Consider the following 20658-nt stretch of genomic DNA (forward strand, 5'->3'; position numbering starts at 1 on the left):
ACTCTTCAAAAAGTGAATTAGCTGTCATGTACCTTCAGCAGTACCTGCTAAATTCATTGCTTTCGTATGTTTGCTTTATAATTATTCACCAGGAACCATGTGTGTGCATCTATCTTTAAAGTGCTATTCAGTTTTTCATTGCCAGTGTGTCCATGCCGTTAATAAATGTGACATTGATGTGAGTATATGTCTGTTGCCTCAACAGTGAATAAACGCCTTCTGAATTTCTCCCACAGGATGGATTTTTTTTGTTCTGTAAGTGTCCTTTCTTTCAGAGTATCTACAGGTCATTGATCAGCAACACCAAGCATGGCAAAACATCTTCTGACAGAAGGATGGCTTTTCACAGCTCAGCTTTGACATGATACAACAGGTTTTTTTAAAAAAAAAAAAAAAAAAAAAAAGCCAAGATACAATGGGATGTTAGGATACCGAGAGCCTAAACTTCACTATTTTGTGTGAAAGATGTCCCAAGGAATTCACTGGAGAACTTGTATTTATGGAAGTGGTTTAGTTACATCAGAGACACAAGGGTCCTCCTGCAATCCCAGACGATGCCTGCTCTGCAGTTGCTGCTGGAACCATAATGTGCGAGGAAGAGACCTGCAGCTGAAGGCAGAGGATATTAAACAGAGGACATAAAAAGCCGTTGTTTCCCAAGCATTCTCCCAAAACGGGATGTCTTTGCTGCTTCTGTAAAGCATAGGCCAGCTTTCTCTTATGCTGGGGTTATACAGCCTTTACCATTTAGCTGGATTTGGTTGTGGTGGCCACTTAGTTAACCACTGGACTGGTTACTGCATCTTCAGAAGCACTAGACATGAAGCGGGGGGGTGATCCTTCATGTTGACCCATCTCTCTGTTCACCTGTGACATAAGTAAAGATGACAACTCCCTTGCTCCTTCCATCTCCTTTGAAAGCCTTAGTTCAGAAGCTGTTTTCCTTGCAGGCAGTGACCACGCTGTCCATGAAGTTGCGCTTGAATCAATTCTCCATTGACCTCTCTTTTAGGTAACATTGGGCCAGGTGTTTCTACCTTCTCAGTATGTTCATGCCATCCAAGGGCTAGAGGACTGGGAACTGGGAACTTGGCTTGAAGATAGGCCAAGCCTGGCACTGATACTTGCTTTCTCTGGGCACTTCATCCTGTTAAACTGGCTGAGATACTAGGGTTCCCTTTGGTTTGCTGCTCCCTTCTGATAATTTGCTTCTCCCCAAGTGGAAAGAAAGGTATTCTGAGGGAGAAAGATGGAAAAGAGGAAATCTAGCCAGACAGCGAGAATGAGGGAAGGACAGGCACAGGCCTAAAAGACTGTATCTCTGACTTTCTTCCTCCTACCTTCCTCTCCTGTCTAACTGTTTGTTTCTTCCTTCTTTATGTCCATTTTGGCTCTTTTCTGATCCATGCACCTGCTTTGACTTCAAACTACATTTACTGCCCTTCCTGCTTTTCTCCAGAATTCCCCATACTCCTTTCACTCTGGCTGATTGGACCCCACTTTCCCTTTACTAATGCCCATTCTGATTCTTTTCTTACAGGTGCAACACCAATAAGCTCCTCCTAAGTTGCCTTCAGGATGGATCCTACATGTATTTCTGTGTCCTTACCCTCCTTGATCAGCCTTCTCAACCAAACAAGTTCAAGTTTGGCCCCTCTTGGCCTCTTTTGCATAACAATTTTCCCTCCTCTAACTATTGCTATCCCACATCCTGCTCTCCCTTTCTCTCCTTCACTTCAAAATCTGCTTTTCAGTTCAAGTCCTGTTTCTCTCCTCAGGTGACCAGCTAGAATTTTGAAATTAGTCTATCCAAGGCCAGCCTCTCTCCAGATGCTTTCCTTCCTGGTCTGTCCTTTAAAGAGAAAATTTCTGTGCCCAGAACAACAAACAGTCTGGCTATTTCTCACTTTCTTACTAGATCACTTGGTTGTTTTCCTTCAATCACTTCTACTCGTTATCTTCAGATAGCCAGTTGTAGAAACAGCTCTCCACAAGCTGGAAGTTTCTTGCCCTTGTTCATGAAATGCCTGTGTAGCACTTCTGTCTCTGAAGACTCTTTTTCAAGACTATCCAAATGTCACTGAGAAAAACAACTTATTCTCCTCTGTTGCTTCACGAAAAGCACATGAAAAGTCAAGGTTATTCACTCAGTGGACTTGAATTGCTTAACAACCTTGTGCTGCTTGACTGTTCATCATGTAACTTTCTATTTCAATTTATCTCCTCCTAGTCAACTGAAACAGCCACTGCATGAAACCCTCGAAGGAGTCGTTGGACACAAGAACATGAAAAAAAATCTCAGTAGATGACATTTTCCCCCACAAAATACATCAACTTAGAGCTAGAAATCAAAGTAATATTTATGGGCCATTTGAGACCTCAGGACATAAGAAAACACATGGTTCTAGGGATTGATGAAGAAAATGGCTGCATATTTGACATAGGAGTGAGGTTGAGGATGGAAAAATTGGATCCCACTAAGCACAAAGTTTACAAAGATGAGAATAGTTACTTGGCTTCGAGAGTCCTTTGTAGTAGCAAGGTGTTGAAGCTGAGAGGATTTATTTTCAAACAAGAAGTACTGAGATTGTCACGGCTAGAGAGAAGAGAGAAGAATTCATTGCCTTCAAAAGATGTAGGATGGAAAAGGTCTGGGTAGACGTCCAGCAGGTATCTTCTGTCCAACATTATCTTTGGAGACTGGAGAGTGCAGAATGTCTCTGAGAAGGTATATGAACTCAGACTTTTGAAGCAGGGAATTTCCCTTTATTCTTCGAAGTTGGAAGGTATACAGAGGAGATTTTGGAGCACACAGCCTCACAAAGAGGTGTTAGTAGAAAGGAAGTAAGCTGGTGAAGGGTCTGGAGCACATGTTGTATGAGGAGCGGCTGAGGGAACTGGAGTTGTTTAGTCTGGAGAAGAGGAGGCTGAAGGGAGAACTCATCACCCTCTACAGCTACCTGAAAGGAGGTTTCAGAGAGCTGGGGATGAGTCTCTTTAACCAAGTAATGAGCGATAAGACAAGAGGGAATGGCCTCAAGTTGTGCCAGGGAAGGTTTAGACTGGATATTAGGAAGTATTTCTTTACAGAAGGGGTTGTTGGGCGTTGGAATGGGCTGCCCAGGGAGGTGGTGGAGTCCCCATCCCTGGAGGTGTTTAAGAGTAAGGTCGACATAGCACTGAGGGATATGGTGTAGTTGGGAACTGCCAATGCTAGGTTAAAGGTTGGACTAGATGATCTTCAAGGTCCTTTCCAACCTAGACGATTCTGTGATTCTGTGAAGTACTGCTATCTAGGAAGAAATGTGGCCCTGATTGTGTCCGAGGAGAACAAGCAGCATTTCTGCCTCAATCAAAACACCAGAGTCCTCACAATAAAGGAGTCACTGAACCAAGAGGTGATCCGAGATCTGTCTGCAGAGCAATACCTGCACTCTCTTCTTTAAGATACTCTTTGAAGATCCGTTGCAGCCAATCCAAGGGGCAGTGGAGGTTCGTGCTGCTATTAACACTGAATTGTTTCTTAACTTCAGATTACTTTAAGAGAAGACATACAACAGTAGGAGATCTCCTCGTGAAACAGAAAATAATAAAAACTCTGAGCTTCCTGCAACCAGCCTGTGCTTGAAAACGCCTCGATTGTCTCTCTGACTTCTGGAAGATATAGAGAACAACACATGAGCAATGCTTGCTATGTTTGCCCATAGCTTGCATCTTTGTTAAGCACATTTGAGAGGTTTGCATAGGACACCTTCTAGACTTTTCATACTTGCCTGGATTATTAGTGCCAAGCCAGATGTCTCAATAAGTACTAAGAAAGTGCCTTTATTTGCCAAAGACTTCAGGTGGGAAATGTGTTTCATAATTTGCCCTAGCGATAGGCAGAACCTGACGGAGGAGATGCGTGCTGAGACTCGGGGGTAGACGCCCATGTGCAGTTCCTGCGTTGGACGCCCAGTGCCGCTGTTGACCAGCGCTGTGAGTGTACTGGTGCTGCTGGGCGGGGAGCTCCCAAGCAGGGAGAGACCAATGAGCACCAGTCAGATGCTACATGGCTGACATTAGCTGAAAGTCCAGCCGAAATGTCTCGGTTGCACTGCAATACGCCTTTCCAAGGGATATGCTGGGAATTGCCGCATCGAGAACCGTCTGAAAACGCCAAGAACACAAGACAGAACCGGGAGTGTGAAGGAGGGAGACGGTCTCCCAGGTCCACCCCTGGGGGATTTGGGAGGATTTCGCCGCAGGTCTGGGGTGACTCAGGCAGAGCCCGTTGGTTGGTAAGCACCGACTTAATACCGCGAGAAAGAAGTGTTTACATTTAACAGAACGATAGGGAAAGCATTACCTGGACTGAATGCAGACAGAGAGATGAGGCCGGTTAATCGGCAAATGAACCACAAACAGGACATGTACCAGTGATATTTACAGTATAACGGAAAGCCAGAAGGTTGGGAACGATTCTCCCGACCTTCCTGACATCTGCATCCAGCTGGGAGCTCAGGGCAGCGGTTCCGCTGGAGAGCTGGGAATTGCGGCGCTGCCTGAGTGCTAGAGGCGAGAGAAGAAATCTGTCCTGGGAGCCGGCTGGGAAGGAGAGCACGGGAACGTGGCTCCCTCTTTTCGCTCGGGCATGGGAAACCATAGGGGCTCGGGGAAGCATCTGTGCTTTTGATCTGCAGGCAGCTGCTCCTCCCCAGCCACGCTATCCTCGGGGTGTTCTCGGAGGCGGATGGGCAGTGGCTCCAGGGGTGGGGAAGAAGCTTTTATCCAGGGGGGGCAACAAAACGCGGCATGGGGCCTCTGAGATTTCACTTGGAGGATCTGAATTCCCAGCTGGAAGATCAAGAACGGCGTTTTGAAAACTGATATTGCTCAGGCTGCAGAAGCGCAGGCAGAATCTTCTAGGAACAGTGTGTTCTGGAATAGGGAGACATAGCTGGAATTGAGCAGACCATGTTGCTGTCGCCCTTTTCTAACGTTAAGATGTAAATCCCAAAGTAAAGGGGAGAACGGGTTTTTGGTCATTTTAAGCTACTTTCCCAGGATAAAGACATCATGATTAAACCAAAAAACGAGGAAGCCTGCAGCATCACTATGGGCTCGAGGAGATAAGTGAATTCTCTGACACATTTATGCAAATCACATTCTTAGTATGACTATAGTTTCTTAGTCTGTCCTAAAACACAGTGTGCCTTCGTCTGTCAGTATGCATACCTGTATTTTTCTACTCATACACATCTATTTTATTGTTGTGATCCAGCAGAAAACACCAGCATTTGCTATCCAGTGGTGCATGGTAAGTGACCCTCTTTATTTCTCATTTCTCTAAAATCTGGAAGAATATGAGCTTCAGTCTAAGAGCAGCATCTTCTGATGTGCGAAGATATGATTATAGCCAAGAGCTCCATAAAGGATCACTGTTCCTCTTGCACCCTTCTACACTTGAAGCTGAAGGACACCATTTCCCTTCTGAAATGAGGGGAGGGTAACAATTACTGGGTTACTGCACTCTGGGTAAGAAGTGTCTGTGGAAGCTCTTCTCAGTTTGTGTCTGTACCCTGCTGTGTGGTGGTGCCAAACATTAGGTTACACAGAAGCAAATACACCTTCCTCTCTTGGAGATGTCAAGAGCTGAGCAGGAGCACTGGCAAGGGCACAAAGCAAATGGATTCCAGGTATCACTGTTATTTTTGCATGGCATGAATGAGGAGAGAAGCCACCTTCCCAACACATCTACTGCAGTAGTTGGCCTATGGTTTGTTTTACATCAAGCTTCTGTGTTGGTGATAATGATAGCAACTCGAGAGATGGACATGTCCCTGGAAGGGAAGAAAGGAAGAAAAGATGACCTGGCCTTTGATGTAAGTTAGCCTTTAAAATTCTATTATCTTTCCAAGTCAGAAGATGGTAGGAGGAAATCACCAAAAATGGCTGCATCCGTGCAAAGTCCTCTAGTACTAAAATTCTGGGGGATTCTAAAGTCAACCTGATTGTTGCTTTCTCCTACTGATACCGATAAGGGGAAAACATCCAGGAAATTAAAGGAACGGTGTCAAAACCAAGGAGGTCAGAATACTTGATAAAAAAATAACGTGGTTCCATTTATAGTAAAAGCTGAATTAAAATTGCTTGAACAACAATTAAGTAGTGCAAACTGTATTTTGTTTTCTCCTCTTTCATTCTGTAAGAGGAAGACAGGTCTTGGAGACAGTTGTGCATATCCCCAGTACCTTGCGTGTGCATTTGCCAGAGCTCGCCCCTGGGTCCGCAGGAGCAGTCGTGGTATAAGTCGACCCTCAGGGCCAGCGATGTATGCCTGACCCTGGGGTTTTTATTCTGCCTCTAGCACGAATCCTGGCTCGCACTACCAGGTTGTGCTCAGGACCCCTCGCTCTCCCCTCCCACGGTTGTTTCTCCCAGGTCCACTCTTGACCTTTCCCTTTTACCGAGTTTGATCATGCCTCTAATCACCCCATAATAAGCTTTGCATATTCCTAGAACCCCCCTCAAACATCTCCTAATCAGTTTGCTCTTTCTTGTGAGACCTTTTCTGATAATCCACGATAATCTTCCTCCCCAGTCCCTTATAGTTTACGGAGTTTCTGGTTGAACCTTCTGGAGTTTGCACTTGAATGGTTCCTTTAACGGCCCATCAATCAGTGCCGTTAGATCCCTGGTCTTTGCTATTGTCTCCGCTAGCTCCTGCTCGTTAGCGTTTGTGTATCTGAGGGTTTAATTAACAGCTCTCCTCTTTGTTTCCTTGACTTGTATTAAGTACCTGCTGGCCGTATATCTTTACACAGCTACAGGAATTCAGGTCTGACCTCCGATTACAGACACCTTTAAAGTATTTCAAATCTGTGTGGCAACATCAGAGGAGAAAGGACTGTGTACCCCCAAAACATGAAAACAGGTTGCAGCATTTCAGTGTTTGTGTACGGCTGGGAACGTTTTTCACGAGTGTTACACACCTTATCATGGGTGCAAAGCTCAGCAGGCGGCAGGGGAGGACACTTCTGTCAAAGTTGTGTGTCCTTTGGGCGAGGTGTGATACACAATGTGAAGAAAACAACATTAGGATGACGTGTCCTAGAACAGCATTATCATTGTAATGTGATGGTGAGTTAGGGTGATGGTGAAGCATTTGCTTTCGGGACATGTCCCTGGCACCAGCTCTCACTCAGTAGCGGTGCTTCTCTGACCCGCCCCACTTGTTAACTGCCCTGTGCTCATGAACAAGTGGAGAAGAGAAGGAAAATCCCGCAATGCATCCTTTGGAAGTGGCAGATCTTGCAGTGCCTACACAACACAGAGGAAAACCAAGCGCTGTGTATGAAGAGTTGGCGGTTGCGAGGTGGGGAGCGATACGCCGAGCGGGGAGGGAGCCTGCTTCCAAACGAAGGGAGCATTTACACTGCGCCTTCGGGCTTCGGTTCGGCACGGAGAGCGCAGATTCAAGCAGCAAACTCCACACCAGCAGCGCTACCCCGAATGAGAAGGCAGAGGAAATATTCCCCCTTGCGACGCTGGGTGGGGGTGTTGGCCACGGACCGGGAGGTTTCTCTGCCCGCACCGGATCTGCAGGCACAGGGAGACAAAAAAGCCGTGTGAGCTGCTCGGGAAGGGCGGCGGGGCACGGAGTCGGGACGGCTTTCGGACTCCCTTACCCCGGGATTCCTGACAAACACCGCTCTGCCGCGGACGCTACTTTAAAATGCTGGGAAGCACGGGGGACGGCGGATGGCTTTTCTGGAGAGTAGTGGCGTGTGGGAGACGGAGCGGAGGCAGCAAGAGGCAAGTGAGCTTGTTTATTCTGTGCGTTTTCGTGTGTCAGAGCGCGGCCGAAACCCTCCGCTATTCTCTGGCGGAGGAAATGGAGAGGGACTCCTTTGTCGCCAATATTACAAACGACCTGGGGGTTGCTCCGAGCCAGCTCGCAGCTCGCAAGGCCCGCGTTGTGTCCGAGGGGAACGAGCAGCTTTTCCGCCTCAATCAAAACACCGGAGTCCTGACGGTAAAGGAGTCGCTGGACCGAGAGGAGATCTGTCCGCAGAGTGATACCTGCACACTCTTCTTTAAGATATTCTTTGAAAATCCGTTGCAGTTGATCCGAGGGGAGGTGGAGATTCGTGACGTGAACGACAACTCCCCCGTGTTCCCGGAGAAAGAGATGGTTTTAGAGATTCTGGAAACAACACCTCCCGGGTCCCGTTTTCCTCTGGAAAGCGCCCAGGATAAGGACGTGGGCAGTAACGGTTTGCAGAACTACAGCCTCGGATCCAACCCGCATTTCTCCCTCGCTCTCGGAACACGGAAAGGTGGAGCAAAATACGCGGAGCTTGTCCTAGAGTGGCAGCTGGACCGCGAAGAGCAGCGAGAGCTGAATTTACTCCTCACCGCCACCGACGGGGGCTCGCCACCCAGGTCGGGCACAGCTCAGATCCGCATCGTGGTGCTGGATGCCAATGACAACATCCCGGTCTTCTCTCGGGAGGTCTACGAGGTGCGCCTGGCCGAGAACAGCCCCCCGGGGCTGCTGGCGGTCAGGGTCACGGCCGCGGATCCCGACGAAGGGTCCTACGGAAAAGTGCGATACGCCTTCACCCAGACATCGGAGCGGGCCCGGCAGCTCTTCGAGCTGAACCCTGCCACTGGGGAGATTCGGGTCTCGGGCAACCTGGACTTTGAGGAAGTGGAAAACCACGAGATGATGGTGAGAGCCACCGACGGCGGGGGGCTGTCTGCGCATTGCAAAGTGCAGGTGGAGGTCCTGGACGTGAATGACAACGCCCCGGAGATAGCGCTCACCTCCCTCACCGCCTCCATTCCCGAGGACGCTCCGCCCCGGACCGTGGTGGCCCTGTTCAGTGTGCGGGACCGGGACTCCGGGGACAACGGCAGGACGGAGTGCGCGATCGATGGAGACCTGCTCTTCAGTCTCACCCCTACTTTTGATAATTACTACGAACTGAGAACAAACGCGGCGCTAGACAGAGAGAGGACGGCGGAGTATAACATCACCATCACAGCCATGGACTGGGGGAAGGCGCGGCTGAGCTCTCGGGAAAGCATCTTCGTGCAGATATCAGACGTGAACGACAATGCCCCAGAATTCACCCAGGAGGTTTACACCATGTTGGTCACGGAGAACAACAGCCCCATGCTCCGGATCGGCAGCGTGAACGCCACGGACGCCGACGCGGGAGAAAACGCCCGCATAAGCTACGCGCTGGTGCGGCAGGAGGGCAAGGAGCAGCCCGACGTGGCGGTCAACTCTGAAAACGGGGATGTTTATATCCTCCGCCCGCTGGACTACGAGGAGGTGCGCGCCTTCGAGGTGGCGGTGCGCGCTGCCGACGGCGGCTCGCCGCCGCTCAGCGCCCAGGCGGTGCTGCGCGTGGTGGTGCGGGACGAGAACGACAACGCGCCCGTCGTGCTGCACCCGGCCCCCGATGGCAGCGCGGCGGCGGGCGAGCTGGTGCCGCGCTGGGCGCCGGCGGGCTACCTGGTGGCCAAGGTGGTGGCGGTGGACGCGGACGCGGGGCAGAACGCGTGGCTGTCGTACGAGCTGGCCAAGGCGACGGAGCCGGCGCTGTTCCGCGTGGGGCTGCACAGCGGCGAGGTGCGCACGGCGCGGGCCGTGGCGGAGCGGGACGCGCCCCGGCAGAGGCTCGTCGTGCTGGTGCGAGACCGCGGGCAGCCGCCGCGCTCCGCCACCGCCACCCTCGGCATCGCCCTGGTGCACGGCTTCTCCGACGCCCATCTGCGGGTGAGCGAGGAAGCGCCGGCCCCCGAGCCCGACGGGGCGCTCACCTTGTACCTCATCGCCTCCCTGGCCTGCGTGTCGGCGCTGTTCCTGGCCACCGCGGTGGCCGTCGTGGTGGTGAAGGTGCGGCGGGCCAGGCGGAGAGAGGCGGAGACCTTGCCCACGTTCCCGAAGGCTGCCACGGAGAGCGACGCGGGCTCCCTGTCCCGCAGCTACGTGTACGACGTCTGCTTTGCCGCTGGGACCGTCAACAGCGAATTTCGGTTCCTCAGGCCCCTCTTCCCCTGCTTCCCCGCCGGGCTGCCCCCCGGCCCGGGCGAACAGCGGAGCTCGGTGTGCTCGCAAGAGGCGGCCAACCTCGGTGAAGAAGGCGACTGGGCTGCACAGGTGAGAGACCTGACCGGGCCGAGGCGATGGGGGGAGCGGGGTGGAGAAGCGCGGCAGGGGTGTGGGGGGGTGATCACCCCTGGCAGTGAGGACTATCGATATTGCGGAGTTAGTGGTGGAGGAGCTACTGGGGTCGGAGGAGAGGGTAGAGAGGGTCTCAGAGCCGCTGGCGAGGGCCTCCCAGGAGGATCCGGCACGGCTCAGCTGCTCCTCAAGTGCAGACTAACCGCGCCGCTCTGCATCCAGCTCTATGCCCTGAGTGTTCGCGGTACATCAAGTCTTTGTCACCGCAAAGCGGGGCAGCTGGACCCTCAGAAGATCAAAAGTAGGGCTATGGAGGTGTGAGCCCCACAGTGGGTCCTGTTCACGCACTGTGTAGAGCCCGTAGGGACCCAGAGCAGGAACAACACGGCTCCAAGGGACACGTCCTCCCGGAGGCGGCTGCACCGGGAATGTAGCGGTCCTGTCCAGCGTCTAACCGGGACTGCGGGGACAAGGATGCAAAGGGGTGTCACATCACTGTCACAGTAGCCTCAGGGGAGATGAGGACCCATCTTGATACATCAACACTAAAACCACATTTGCTGTTTGTGAGAAAGTGGTTTTATTTTGGGCTCTTACCATGTTAAATTACTTCTTCAGACTCACAAAGATTTGCAGTAGTGTCTTTGTGATGTTCACAGTAGAGGATGGTTTCTGAGATTAAATTTTCCCCGTTCAGGTGAGAGACCAACCTCCTCTTTGGCTCTGGGTAGAGATAAGTGGTGTCACCCACTCACTGGTGTAAGATGTGCCCTCTAAGCTTCTCGCTGATGCCTGCTTACCTTCAATGCCCAAACGACAACCTCCACTCTCTGTTCTTTGCAGGGCAGAGCTCCCCTCTCTGAAGACACGGGCCCCAGACCTGAGGAAGCAGCTTGCACAGCAAACAGGGGGATGAAGGTAAATGTCAGTTGTGATCAAAACCCTTGGCTCACCCATCAGTAAGTGAAGAGAAAGACAAACATGTCTGTCCTCACTGGCTAACGGCCTCACAGGGAAAAGAGAATGAAGAGACCAGACATGCACCAAAAACGTACCAGGGAGGTACAAGACTTCTCTGAGAGAGGGCAAAACCTCTCTCCCCTTGAGCAGTACTTTATCCATGTAGGTATTTTGTAATGGCGATATGGATGGAGGAGGCAGACTGTGTTGCATGTTGATTACACTGAGACTTGATGTATAATTGTGAGAATGCTACTGCTTCTGAATCTTAAGGGAAATACTGAAAACTGGAAGCAGATCTTCAAGATAACTTTTTCCTACATCACCTTTTCTGTGTTTCGATGTTGTTCTTGTTTGGTTTGGGTTTTTTTGTTTTGTTTTGTTTTCCTTATGAAGAGGGCTCTGTAATACTGTCTTAAATTTTCTGCAGTCCGTTCAATACCAGACCAAACAGATATTAAGCAAAATTAAGTGGTGCTTGCAAAAGAATTCCTTAATAACAAGCAGTCACTGATTACAGTAGAACCGGCTGACAGTTCACATATTTGACCAGGAGTTTACAGGTTCTCCATACTGTAAAGAGTGGGCTTTGAGCAATTTTTTTTTTGGTAATGTAAAGTTGAAATGAACATTTAATTTTTTTTAAATATAAGGTCGTAGATAATTAAAAGTACTCTTTGTGGTTTTACAGTAAAATAGGCTAAAATGTTCACAATAAACTTAAGGCACTGTAGAATATAGGACGTCAAGAAACTTTGTTTTCTTTTCATTAATCGGTAATGATCTATAAAGTAATGTGATATTTCCTGTCACTCACACATTTTTAAGAATCAAATGCCTGATCACAGTAAACAATAAAACCTACTTGGAACTCCCTCGCGTGAGTGTGCTCTCTTGGACATCACTTGTCGCAGTCATCGCCTAGGAAATACCCACCCCAAGAACTGGATTTCGGGGATAAATCCGTGCGTTTGGAGTGGATTTTATGCAGGGGAAATCAGTGTGACCCGAAACTACGCTGTTCTCAAAAGCCGGAGCAAGGTGGAGGGGGCTTTTCTGAGCCAAGCTGAGGTCCGAGAGCTGCTGCCCCCAGCGCCTTTGCTAGGACTCCCAGCCTGAGAGGTCGTGAATGGGGGAACAATCTCGGTCCATTCCAGAAACCCGCCTGAGAATTACTACGGGGAACCACATGGCGACCACTGCCATGGTTCATGGACCAGCTCACTCTGGATGCTGGACACTTGTAACAATAGCAAACGTTTTAGTAAAACAGCCTAAAAGTAATTTCTTCACTGTGCATAAACAGTTCAAACTGTTGTAGGGAGGGACCTTAGGAAAAAAAGCTTTAAATAAATCTCGTTTTCAAATAAAAGGCATTCAAATGGTAGCCATACCTTGAACAGGGTTGTATGGGCAGTTAAATCCGTATGCCCTGATCTCGGAGCAGAGCAAGACAGCGGTTTCTCTGTTCTGCAGTCTTCGCGCTGGGAAATCTCTGCGTCCTTCCGCAGGGCGGCCGCCTGGTGCCGCTGCTGACCGCGGATCCTCCGCGCAGCTCCCGGATCCACCGCCCCCGGGGCCCGGCCGGGCGGGGCCGTTCGCGGAGCTGCTCGGCTCGGGGGTCGGCAGGCTGATCGGTAGCTCCATCCAGCTCACAGCGGGAGGAGATCGGTTCTCCGGGAGGGAATGGAGCTGAGGAAGAGCGAGGAACCCCTCCCGGGGCGAGCGGTGGCTCTGATCCTGCTCCTCTGCGTGTCGGGGGTGAGAGCAGAAACCGCCCGGTACTCTGTGCCCGAAGAGGCGGAGAGAGGCTCCTTTGTGGCCAATATCGCTAAGGATTTGGGACTGACCGGTGAGGAATTATCGGCTCGACAGGCTCGGCTCGTTCCTGAAGGAGAAAAGCAGTATTTCCAGCTGAACCAACACACCGGGGATTTGGTGGTGCGAGAGCAGATGGACCGGGAGGAGCTGTGCGGGCAGAGCGAGCCCTGCCTGCTGCGTTTCCAGGTGCTGCTGGAGAGCCCACTGCAGTCCTTCCGAGCTGAGGTAAGCCTCACTGACATCAACGATCATGCTCCCGTGTTCTTAAATAAAGAGATAGTTTTAAAGATCCCGGAAAGTGTAATGCCGGAGGCTCGATTTTTGTTGGAAAGCGCTCAGGATCCAGATGTGGGGAACAACAGCCTTCAGCATTACAGTATCAGCTCGAACGACTATTTCCATATCTACACCCGCAGGCGGAGTGATGGTAGGAGATACGCCGAGCTGGTGTTGGATCGAGCCCTGGACCGGGAGCAGCAGGCAGAAGTGGCTTTCAGTGTCACGGCTGTGGATGGTGGGTCTCCACCACGCTCTGGTACAGCCTTAATCCGCGTGGTAGTCCTGGATATAAATGACAACATCCCGGTATTTATCCGGAGTCTGTATAAAGTCCGAGTATTAGAAAATAGTTCCCCGGATACCTTAGTGGTGGCGGTATCTGCTAGAGATTTAGACTCAGGAACGAACGGGGAAATAGCCTACTCCATAGTTCAAAATTCAGAGGAAAATCGCCAGACGTTTCAAATAAATTCAGAGACAGGGCAGATTCGACTCAAAAAGCCGGTGGATTATGAAGAAACAAAGACCTACGAGATCGACGTCCAGGCCACAGACGGAGGGGGCCTGTCCGCGCACTGCAAGGTGGAGGTGCGGGTGGACGACGTGAACGACAACGCCCCCGAGGTGATCATCACCTCCCTCACCAGCGCCCTCTCGGAAGCCGCCCCACCGGCCACCGTGGTGGCCCTATTCAACGTGCGGGACCGGGACTCGGGGGACAACGGCAGGACGAGCTGCGAGCTGCCGGGCGAGCAGCCCTTCAGCATCACGTCGCTGGCAGACGACGCGTACGCGCTGGTGACATCGGAGCCGCTGGACCGGGAGCAGGTGGCCGAGTACAACGTGACGGTGCGAGCTCGCGACGAGGGCTCCCCCGCGCTCTCGGCGTCCAAGACGCTGTTCGTGCGGCTCTTGGACGTGAACGACAACGCGCCCACCTTCGCCCGGGCCGTTTACACCATGGTGCTGAGCGAAAACGAGCCCGCGGGGACGAGCCTGGGCCGCCTGAGCGCCACGGACGCCGACGCGGGAGAAAACGCCCGCGTGAGATACGCGCTGGGGCCGCCCCAGCCAGGCGCCCCCGCTGCGGCATCGTTCGTGTCTGTGGACGCGGAGAGCGGAACCGTGCGGACGCTGCGCCCGCTGGACTACGAGGAGGTGCGCGCCTTTGAGGTGGCGGTGCGCGCTGCCGACGGCGGCTCGCCGCCGCTCAGCGCCCAGGCGGTGCTGCGCGTGGTGGTGCGGGACGAGAACGACAACGCGCCCGTCGTGCTGCACCCGGCCCCCGATGGCAGCGCGGCGGCGGGCGAGCTGGTGCCGCGCTGGGCGCCGGCGGGCTACCTGGTGGCCAAGGTGGTGGCGGTGGACGCGGACGCGGGGCAGAACGCGTGGCTGTCGTACGAGCTGGCCAAGGCGACGGAGCCGGCGCTGTTCCGCGTGGGGCTGCACAGCGGCGAGGTGCGCACGGCGCGGGCCGTGGCGGAGCGGGACGCGCCCCGGCAGAGACTCGTCGTGCTGGTGCGAGACCGCGGGCAGCCGCCGCGCTCTGCCACCGCCACCCTCGGCATCGCCCTGGTGCACGGCTTCTCCGACGCCTTCCTCCAGATCTCCCAAGCTCCTGTGGGGAGGCAGCAGCCGCAGGCAGTCGAGGAGGACCTGCTCACCACCTACCTCATCGCCTCCCTGGGCTGCGTCTCGTCGCTCTTCCTCCTGTCCGTCCTCGCCTTTTCGGCGGGCAAGCTCTGCAGGGCCCGCCTCCGGGCACGCCCTTCGCCTCCCTCTGCCCGCTGCTACGCGGACGGCGACTTCGACCCCGACGGCGTGGACGCGGCCGGCACGGGCACTCTGTCGACGGCTTACCGCTACGAAGCGTGCCTGCCCCCCGGCTCGGGGAGGAGCGAATTCCAGTTCCTGAGGCCCGTCCTGCCCAGCCGGCAAAGCAGCGCTGAGGCGGGGGCGGCCAAGCCCGAAGAACCGATGTGCAGCTCGCAGCCCGCGGGCGAGAGAGAAGCCAACGCGGGGATCGCAGCTCCTCCTCCCGTTCAGACGCCGGACTGGGCGGCCGGCAGCCGCGTCCACGCCTGAGCCTTGCTGGGACGCGCCTCCTTTCCTCGTCCACAGCCCGAGATTCCCGAGTACCTGTAGTGCCGTTCTGTGCTGTTACCTCCGTACTGGACATGCGGACCCTCCTGCCCGGTTTTTCACGCCGGGGGTCGTGGCTCAGTCCCCCTGGGCTGACCCTCCGCCCCACGGTGCCGTGGGAAACACCTCCCGCTTGTCAGGCAACCGTGTTTCTTGGGGGCACAGCCTGGCTCCCCGGGGCAGCGGAAGACGCCGCGGGGCGCCTGCGGCGCTGCCCGGGCGCTCGGCTCCAGAGACGGCACTGTGGGGCTCTGGGAGCTCCTTCCCTGCGCTTCCGTCCCGGCGCGGTGTCCGCGCGTCCTGCCGCGGGTCCCGAGGCGGGCGAGCGGCCGGCAGCCGCGCGGGTGCGCACGGGGCCGTGTGCCGGGGCGAGCCGGCAGCGCGGGCAGCGGGCGGCGGCGGGCGCAGTCCCGCCGCGGGCCGCAGGGTGGTGCTCCCGGCCAAGGCGGCGCCGAGAGAGCGGCTGCGGGAGGGGAGGCGGCCGAGCCCGGCCCGGCGCTGCCCGCCACAGCGCAGCCCAGCACAGCCCAGCGCAGCCCAGCCCAGCCGAGCCGAGCCGAGCCGAGCCGAGCCGAGCCGAGCCGAGCCGAGCCGAGCCGAGCCGAGCCGGGCGGCGAGCGGTGCCCCGGCCATCCGCTGCCGGGCCACGGCGGCCGCGCTCCGGGCCGCCTGACGGACTCGGCGACAAGGGAGGGAGAGCGGCCGCCGCCCCGCCGCGCTGCTACCGGCGCCGCTTTCCGCGGAGGACTGCGCGGGCGATCGGCGACCCGCGAGACGGAGGCTGTCCGCCGCCCCGCCATGGCGATCGCAAGGCAAGTGCTCTGTCTCGCTGCTTTCCTCTCCGTGCCGCCCGCTCGCCCCGAGCCCCTCCGCTACTCCGTAGCCGAGGAGGGCGAGAGCGGCTCCGTGGTAGCCAACGTGGCGGAGGACGCGGGGCTGGCCCCGGCGCAGCTCTCGGCTCGCCGCGCCCGCCTGGCCTCGGAGGACGGCCGGCAGCGCTTTCGCTTAGACCGCGGCACCGGCCGCCTCGTCGTGGCGGAGAGGCTGGACCGGGAGGAGCTGTGCGGGCAGTCCGGGACGTGCACGCTCCCCTTGGAGCTGCTGCTGGCCGACCCCCTGCAGTTCTTTCGGGTCGAGGTGGCCGTGGAGGACATCAACGACCACTCGCCCGCTTTCCCGGAGGAACGAGTCACTCTGAAGATCCCGGAAACGAGCAACCCGGGCTCGCGTTTCCCGCTGGAGGGGGCTCGGGACCTGGATGTTGGCAGCAACGGCGTCCAGGCTTACAGCATCGCTCCCGAGAACAAGTACTTTAGCGTCTCCTTCGGGAGTCAGAGAGGGGGCAAGAAGTATGTGGAACTGGTCCTGGAAAAGGCGCTAGACCGAGAGGAGCAGGCAGAGGTGGGTTTCAGTCTCATTGCCATGGACGGGGGCTCTCCACCCAGGAGTGGCACCACCCAAATCCACATTGTTGTTCTGGATGTCAATGACAACGCTCCCGTCTTCACACAGGACTTGTACGTTGGGCAGGTTTTGGAGAACTCCCCAGAGGGCTCTGTGGTTCTCAGCGTGGTGGCAACCGATCAGGACGCAGGACCTAATGGGGACATCACCTATGAGTTCAGCCAAGTGGTGGGCCAGAGCCACTCAGCATTTGTGATTGACCCTGTGAGTGGTGAAATTCGGCTTACAAAACCTCTGGACTTTGAGGCAGCAGAGACTCACGAGCTCAGTGTGCGGGCCACGGACGGCGGGGGCCTCTCAGCAATCTGCAGGGTGTTGGTGGAGGTGGTGGATGTGAATGACAATGCACCGGAGCTGGTGGTCAGTTCCTTCAGCAGCCCCCTCCCCGAGAACGTGTTACCCGGGACGGTGGTCGCCCTCTTTGCTGTCAAGGACCGGGATGCTGGTGCCAATGGGAAGATCTCCTGTGCCCTCGAGGACCAGCTGTCGTTCTCCCTGCGGCCGGCCTATAAGAATTACTACGAGCTGGTGACCGTGAGCGTGCTGGACCGGGAGGAGATGGCTCGGTACATCCTCACTGTCACAGCAGCAGACGCAGGGTCACCTCCTCTCACGACCACCCAGACCTTCACAGTGGACATCTCCGATGTCAACGACAACGCGCCTGTCTTCAACCAGACATCGTACAGCATGTACGTGCATGAGAACAACGTCCCCACAGTGCTCGTTGGAGCCGTCAGCGCCTCGGATGCTGACGTGGGGCCCAATGCCAAGGTGACCTATTCCCTGGCCCCAGCCCAGCCCGCAGAGCAGCCTCCCTGCTCCTGCATCTCCGTGAACTCTGAGAACGGGCACGTGTTTGTGCTGCGGCCCCTGGACTACGAGCGGGTGAGGCAGATCGAGGTCTCGGTGAGCGCCTCCGATGCAGGGAGTCCTCCTCTCAGTGCCAATGTCACTGTCCGCCTGCTTGTGGTGGACGAGAACGACAATGCGCCGCTGGTGCTGTACCCAGCCCAGGACAGCAGCCCAGCGTCCAGCGAGCTGGTGCCCATGTCAGCTGAGGCAGGCTACCTCGTCACCAAGGTGGTGGCCGTCGACGCTGACTCGGGGCAGAACTCGTGGCTCTCGTACCACCTGCTGAGGGCCACTGACCCCGGGCTGTTTGCGGTGGGTGCCCAAAGCGGGGAGGTGCGTCTGAGGAGGCCCGTGACGGAGAGGGACGCCGTGAAGCAGAAGCTCGTCGTCCTGGTGCGAGACAACGGGCGGCCACCGCTGTCAGCCACTGCTGCACTGAGCGCACTCCTGCTCAAGGACTTCTCAGACGTGCGCCTGCCCCACAGCAGCCTGGCCACGGAGGACGAGGGTGGCTCCCTGACCACCTATTTAATCATTTCCTTGGTCTTCGTCTCACTCCTCTTCCTTGTGTCCACAGCAGCCTTTGTCACTCGCAAGGTATGCAAGAGAAAGGAGCTGAAGGGTGAGCACGTGCTTTATGGCACCGGGCACTTGCAGAGCAGCCTGGCTGATGCGGCTGCTGCGGGGACCCTGCCTCACGCCTATTGCTATGAGATCAGCCTCACCACGGGCTCGGGCAACAGCGAGTTCAGGTTCCTGAAGCCCATCGTCCCCAGCCTGCCACCACAGCACTGTGCCATGGGCGGAGGCACCGATGATGATCTCGATTTCCCCCATGGCCCTATGGCCGTGGAGGACACGGCACCAGAGGACCCAGGGACGCTCTCTGCGGAACAGTTCAATAGTCTTTCCTTTAACTAGCACGGAGTCAGCACGGCCAGAGGCTTTGTGCCTCGTGATAGGAAGGGATCCGAGCTACATCGTGTGGCAGTGGTTCCTCCAGAGTAAATCTGCATTTGCAGTTGGCGTCACCAATTTCCCACAAGTTTGAATTCATATGAAAGGTTGTCTCCACCTCCAAAAAACAACCAAACAAAAGAAAGTAATTCTCCATCACTCAGGAAATTTTTCAGATCCCTTATGGACATTTCTGAAATGCTTCCAGACTGGGGTTGTTTCCCGGGTTCCCTGGTAAATTTTTGTCTCCCTTACAATGAGCCAAGACCGTGGAGCCTCGAATTCCATGCTGTAATGCGATGGGATGTTCAGACAGACAACTCACATGCTCACAGAAATGCACGTAGCCCTTGTCCTTGGTCCAAAAATCAAGGAAGTTGTGAGTACTGTGTCACCATGTGGTGCAAATATGGGGCTCGTTCTTCTCTGGCTCCGGGATATCTGTGTGTCTGTATACGCTGCACTGGTGCTGCCCGGAGAAGCAGGGAGTTGCTCACACCTAACTATTGCGATGTGCACAATTCCCGCTCGGTGGGCATGAAGGGTATTGGGACCCTCTGAGGACAGCAGTCGCATCTTCTCTAGGGGAGAGCAGCAGAACACACGAGATCTTCCTTTGGCCCATGAGAGGGGGTTGGGCGTGTGGGCTGCCTCCTTGGGATTGCCTTGGAAATAGAGCAGCACCAACGGTGTTGGCATAGGCTGGAAGTGTTCAGAGTTGGGCAAACGTGTTCATTGCCTTTGGGTGCATTGCAAGGAAAGTCCACAAGTTGCTTCAGAGGACTTTGTCTGAAGGCAGAACTGAGATGAACTTGGAAAAGAGCCGTTGAGTTTGGTCTTGTCATTGTTATTGCTGAATTCAGAGGTTTGTGGATGGCAGTGGCAAGCTGTCCCGATATGATTTTCTGGGTTTGTGTTAGAGCATTTGCATTCTCCTTTTTGCCCTTTCTCCTTCTAGTCTGTGAGCTTCGTTTAGCATTGTTTTGCCTATTCCTCTTCAGAAGGACTGTCACCCCAGGTATAATAACAGATTGTTTGAGCGAAGGCCATGTGACATGGAATACTTGGAAGCCCTCACGCTGTGTTCTGCCGCAGTTATGAAGTGTATCGTTGTAAGCCGGGATACCCTTGTGTGTAAAAGAGAAATAAAGGGAACGCCTGAACGCCTTGTGTGGAGACAGTGGTCTTTGTAGAGATGTTCTTCCTGCAAAAGCTCTGTCAAGGTTTTCCAATGACTGGGAGTTTTTTTTCTCCTTTTGTGCCTTGGCTGAGGTAAAGTTGAGTGGGTACATTCCTTCAGCTTGGAGATGCGGCTGACAGAGCATTTGGGAAAATCGTGGGGAGCAGGGAAATGCTGTCAGGGCTCTGTGGGTCTTCTGAGCACTGAGCTCTTGGCTGTGACAGAGCCCAGTTAGATCCAGGTGAGGGGAAACTGTCCCCTCCCCTGACAGGGTCTGTGGATGTGCAAAGGCCTCTGCAGTGCAGTGAGGTGGGGGAGCAACGCTGCCAATTCTCCCAACAGCTCCAGCTGCAGGTGGCAACTCTGAGGTTTTTCAGCACAAAGTATTTTAATTCTAAAGGTTTTCAGGAGATGGATGGGACAAAGACAGCATACGTGTTCCTTTGGAGAGTATCTGGGGGAGCCCCATGAGTTTGGTGAAATCTAGTAGCAGGGAGAGGATTCCCTCTCAGGAAATGCAGAGGACTACAGCCGTCCCTTCCACAAAGGCCCCGATAAAAAGGGAAGTCTTGAGGAGAGGCTGGTGTAGCGATACTGACCACACGACTCTTGTACATCGAGGAGTGAATGATCCAGTGAAACAGGGAAGGCGCAGGCCTGTGCTGTGCTGTTCTGCTTTGTGCTGCATAAATCCCTGGGCAGCAGGACAAACTCCGCCAGCTCCCTGTAACCGAGGAACCTACAGGCAGCTCCCACTTGCTCCTGGAGAGAAAGACACCTGCGAGCAAGACGTGCACAGGGGAACTTCTTTTACTGTGAC

The 20658-nt window shown here is 54.6% G+C and overlaps 3 protein-coding genes across 3 annotated transcripts; all 3 read left to right on the forward strand.

The window, feature by feature from the left end:
* The first annotated feature begins 7636 nt into the window (after positions 1–7636).
* On the forward strand, positions 7637–12015 carry LOC141949894 (protocadherin beta-15-like). Its single transcript, XM_074884021.1, has 2 exons — positions 7637–10156; positions 11024–12015. Exons 1-2 carry the CDS (start codon positions 7718–7720, stop codon positions 11141–11143), a joined length of 2559 nt encoding a protein of 852 aa, XP_074740122.1. The 5' UTR covers positions 7637–7717; the 3' UTR covers positions 11144–12015.
* Positions 12016–12742: 727 nt separating this feature from the next.
* LOC141949895 (protocadherin beta-16-like) lies at positions 12743–15398 on the forward strand. Its single transcript, XM_074884022.1, has one exon. The coding sequence runs from the start codon at positions 12827–12829 to the stop codon at positions 15323–15325; it is 2499 nt and encodes an 832-aa protein (XP_074740123.1). The 5' UTR covers positions 12743–12826; the 3' UTR covers positions 15326–15398.
* Positions 15399–15964: 566 nt separating this feature from the next.
* LOC141949896 (protocadherin beta-15-like) lies at positions 15965–19821 on the forward strand. The gene has a single exon (XM_074884024.1). It carries the CDS (start codon positions 16181–16183, stop codon positions 18620–18622), a length of 2442 nt encoding a protein of 813 aa, XP_074740125.1. The 5' UTR covers positions 15965–16180; the 3' UTR covers positions 18623–19821.
* The last annotated feature ends 837 nt before the right edge of the window (positions 19822–20658 follow it).

Source organism: Strix uralensis, chromosome 14 (genome assembly GCF_047716275.1).
Source record: "Strix uralensis isolate ZFMK-TIS-50842 chromosome 14, bStrUra1, whole genome shotgun sequence".
Classification (NCBI taxonomy): domain Eukaryota; kingdom Metazoa; phylum Chordata; class Aves; order Strigiformes; family Strigidae; genus Strix; species Strix uralensis.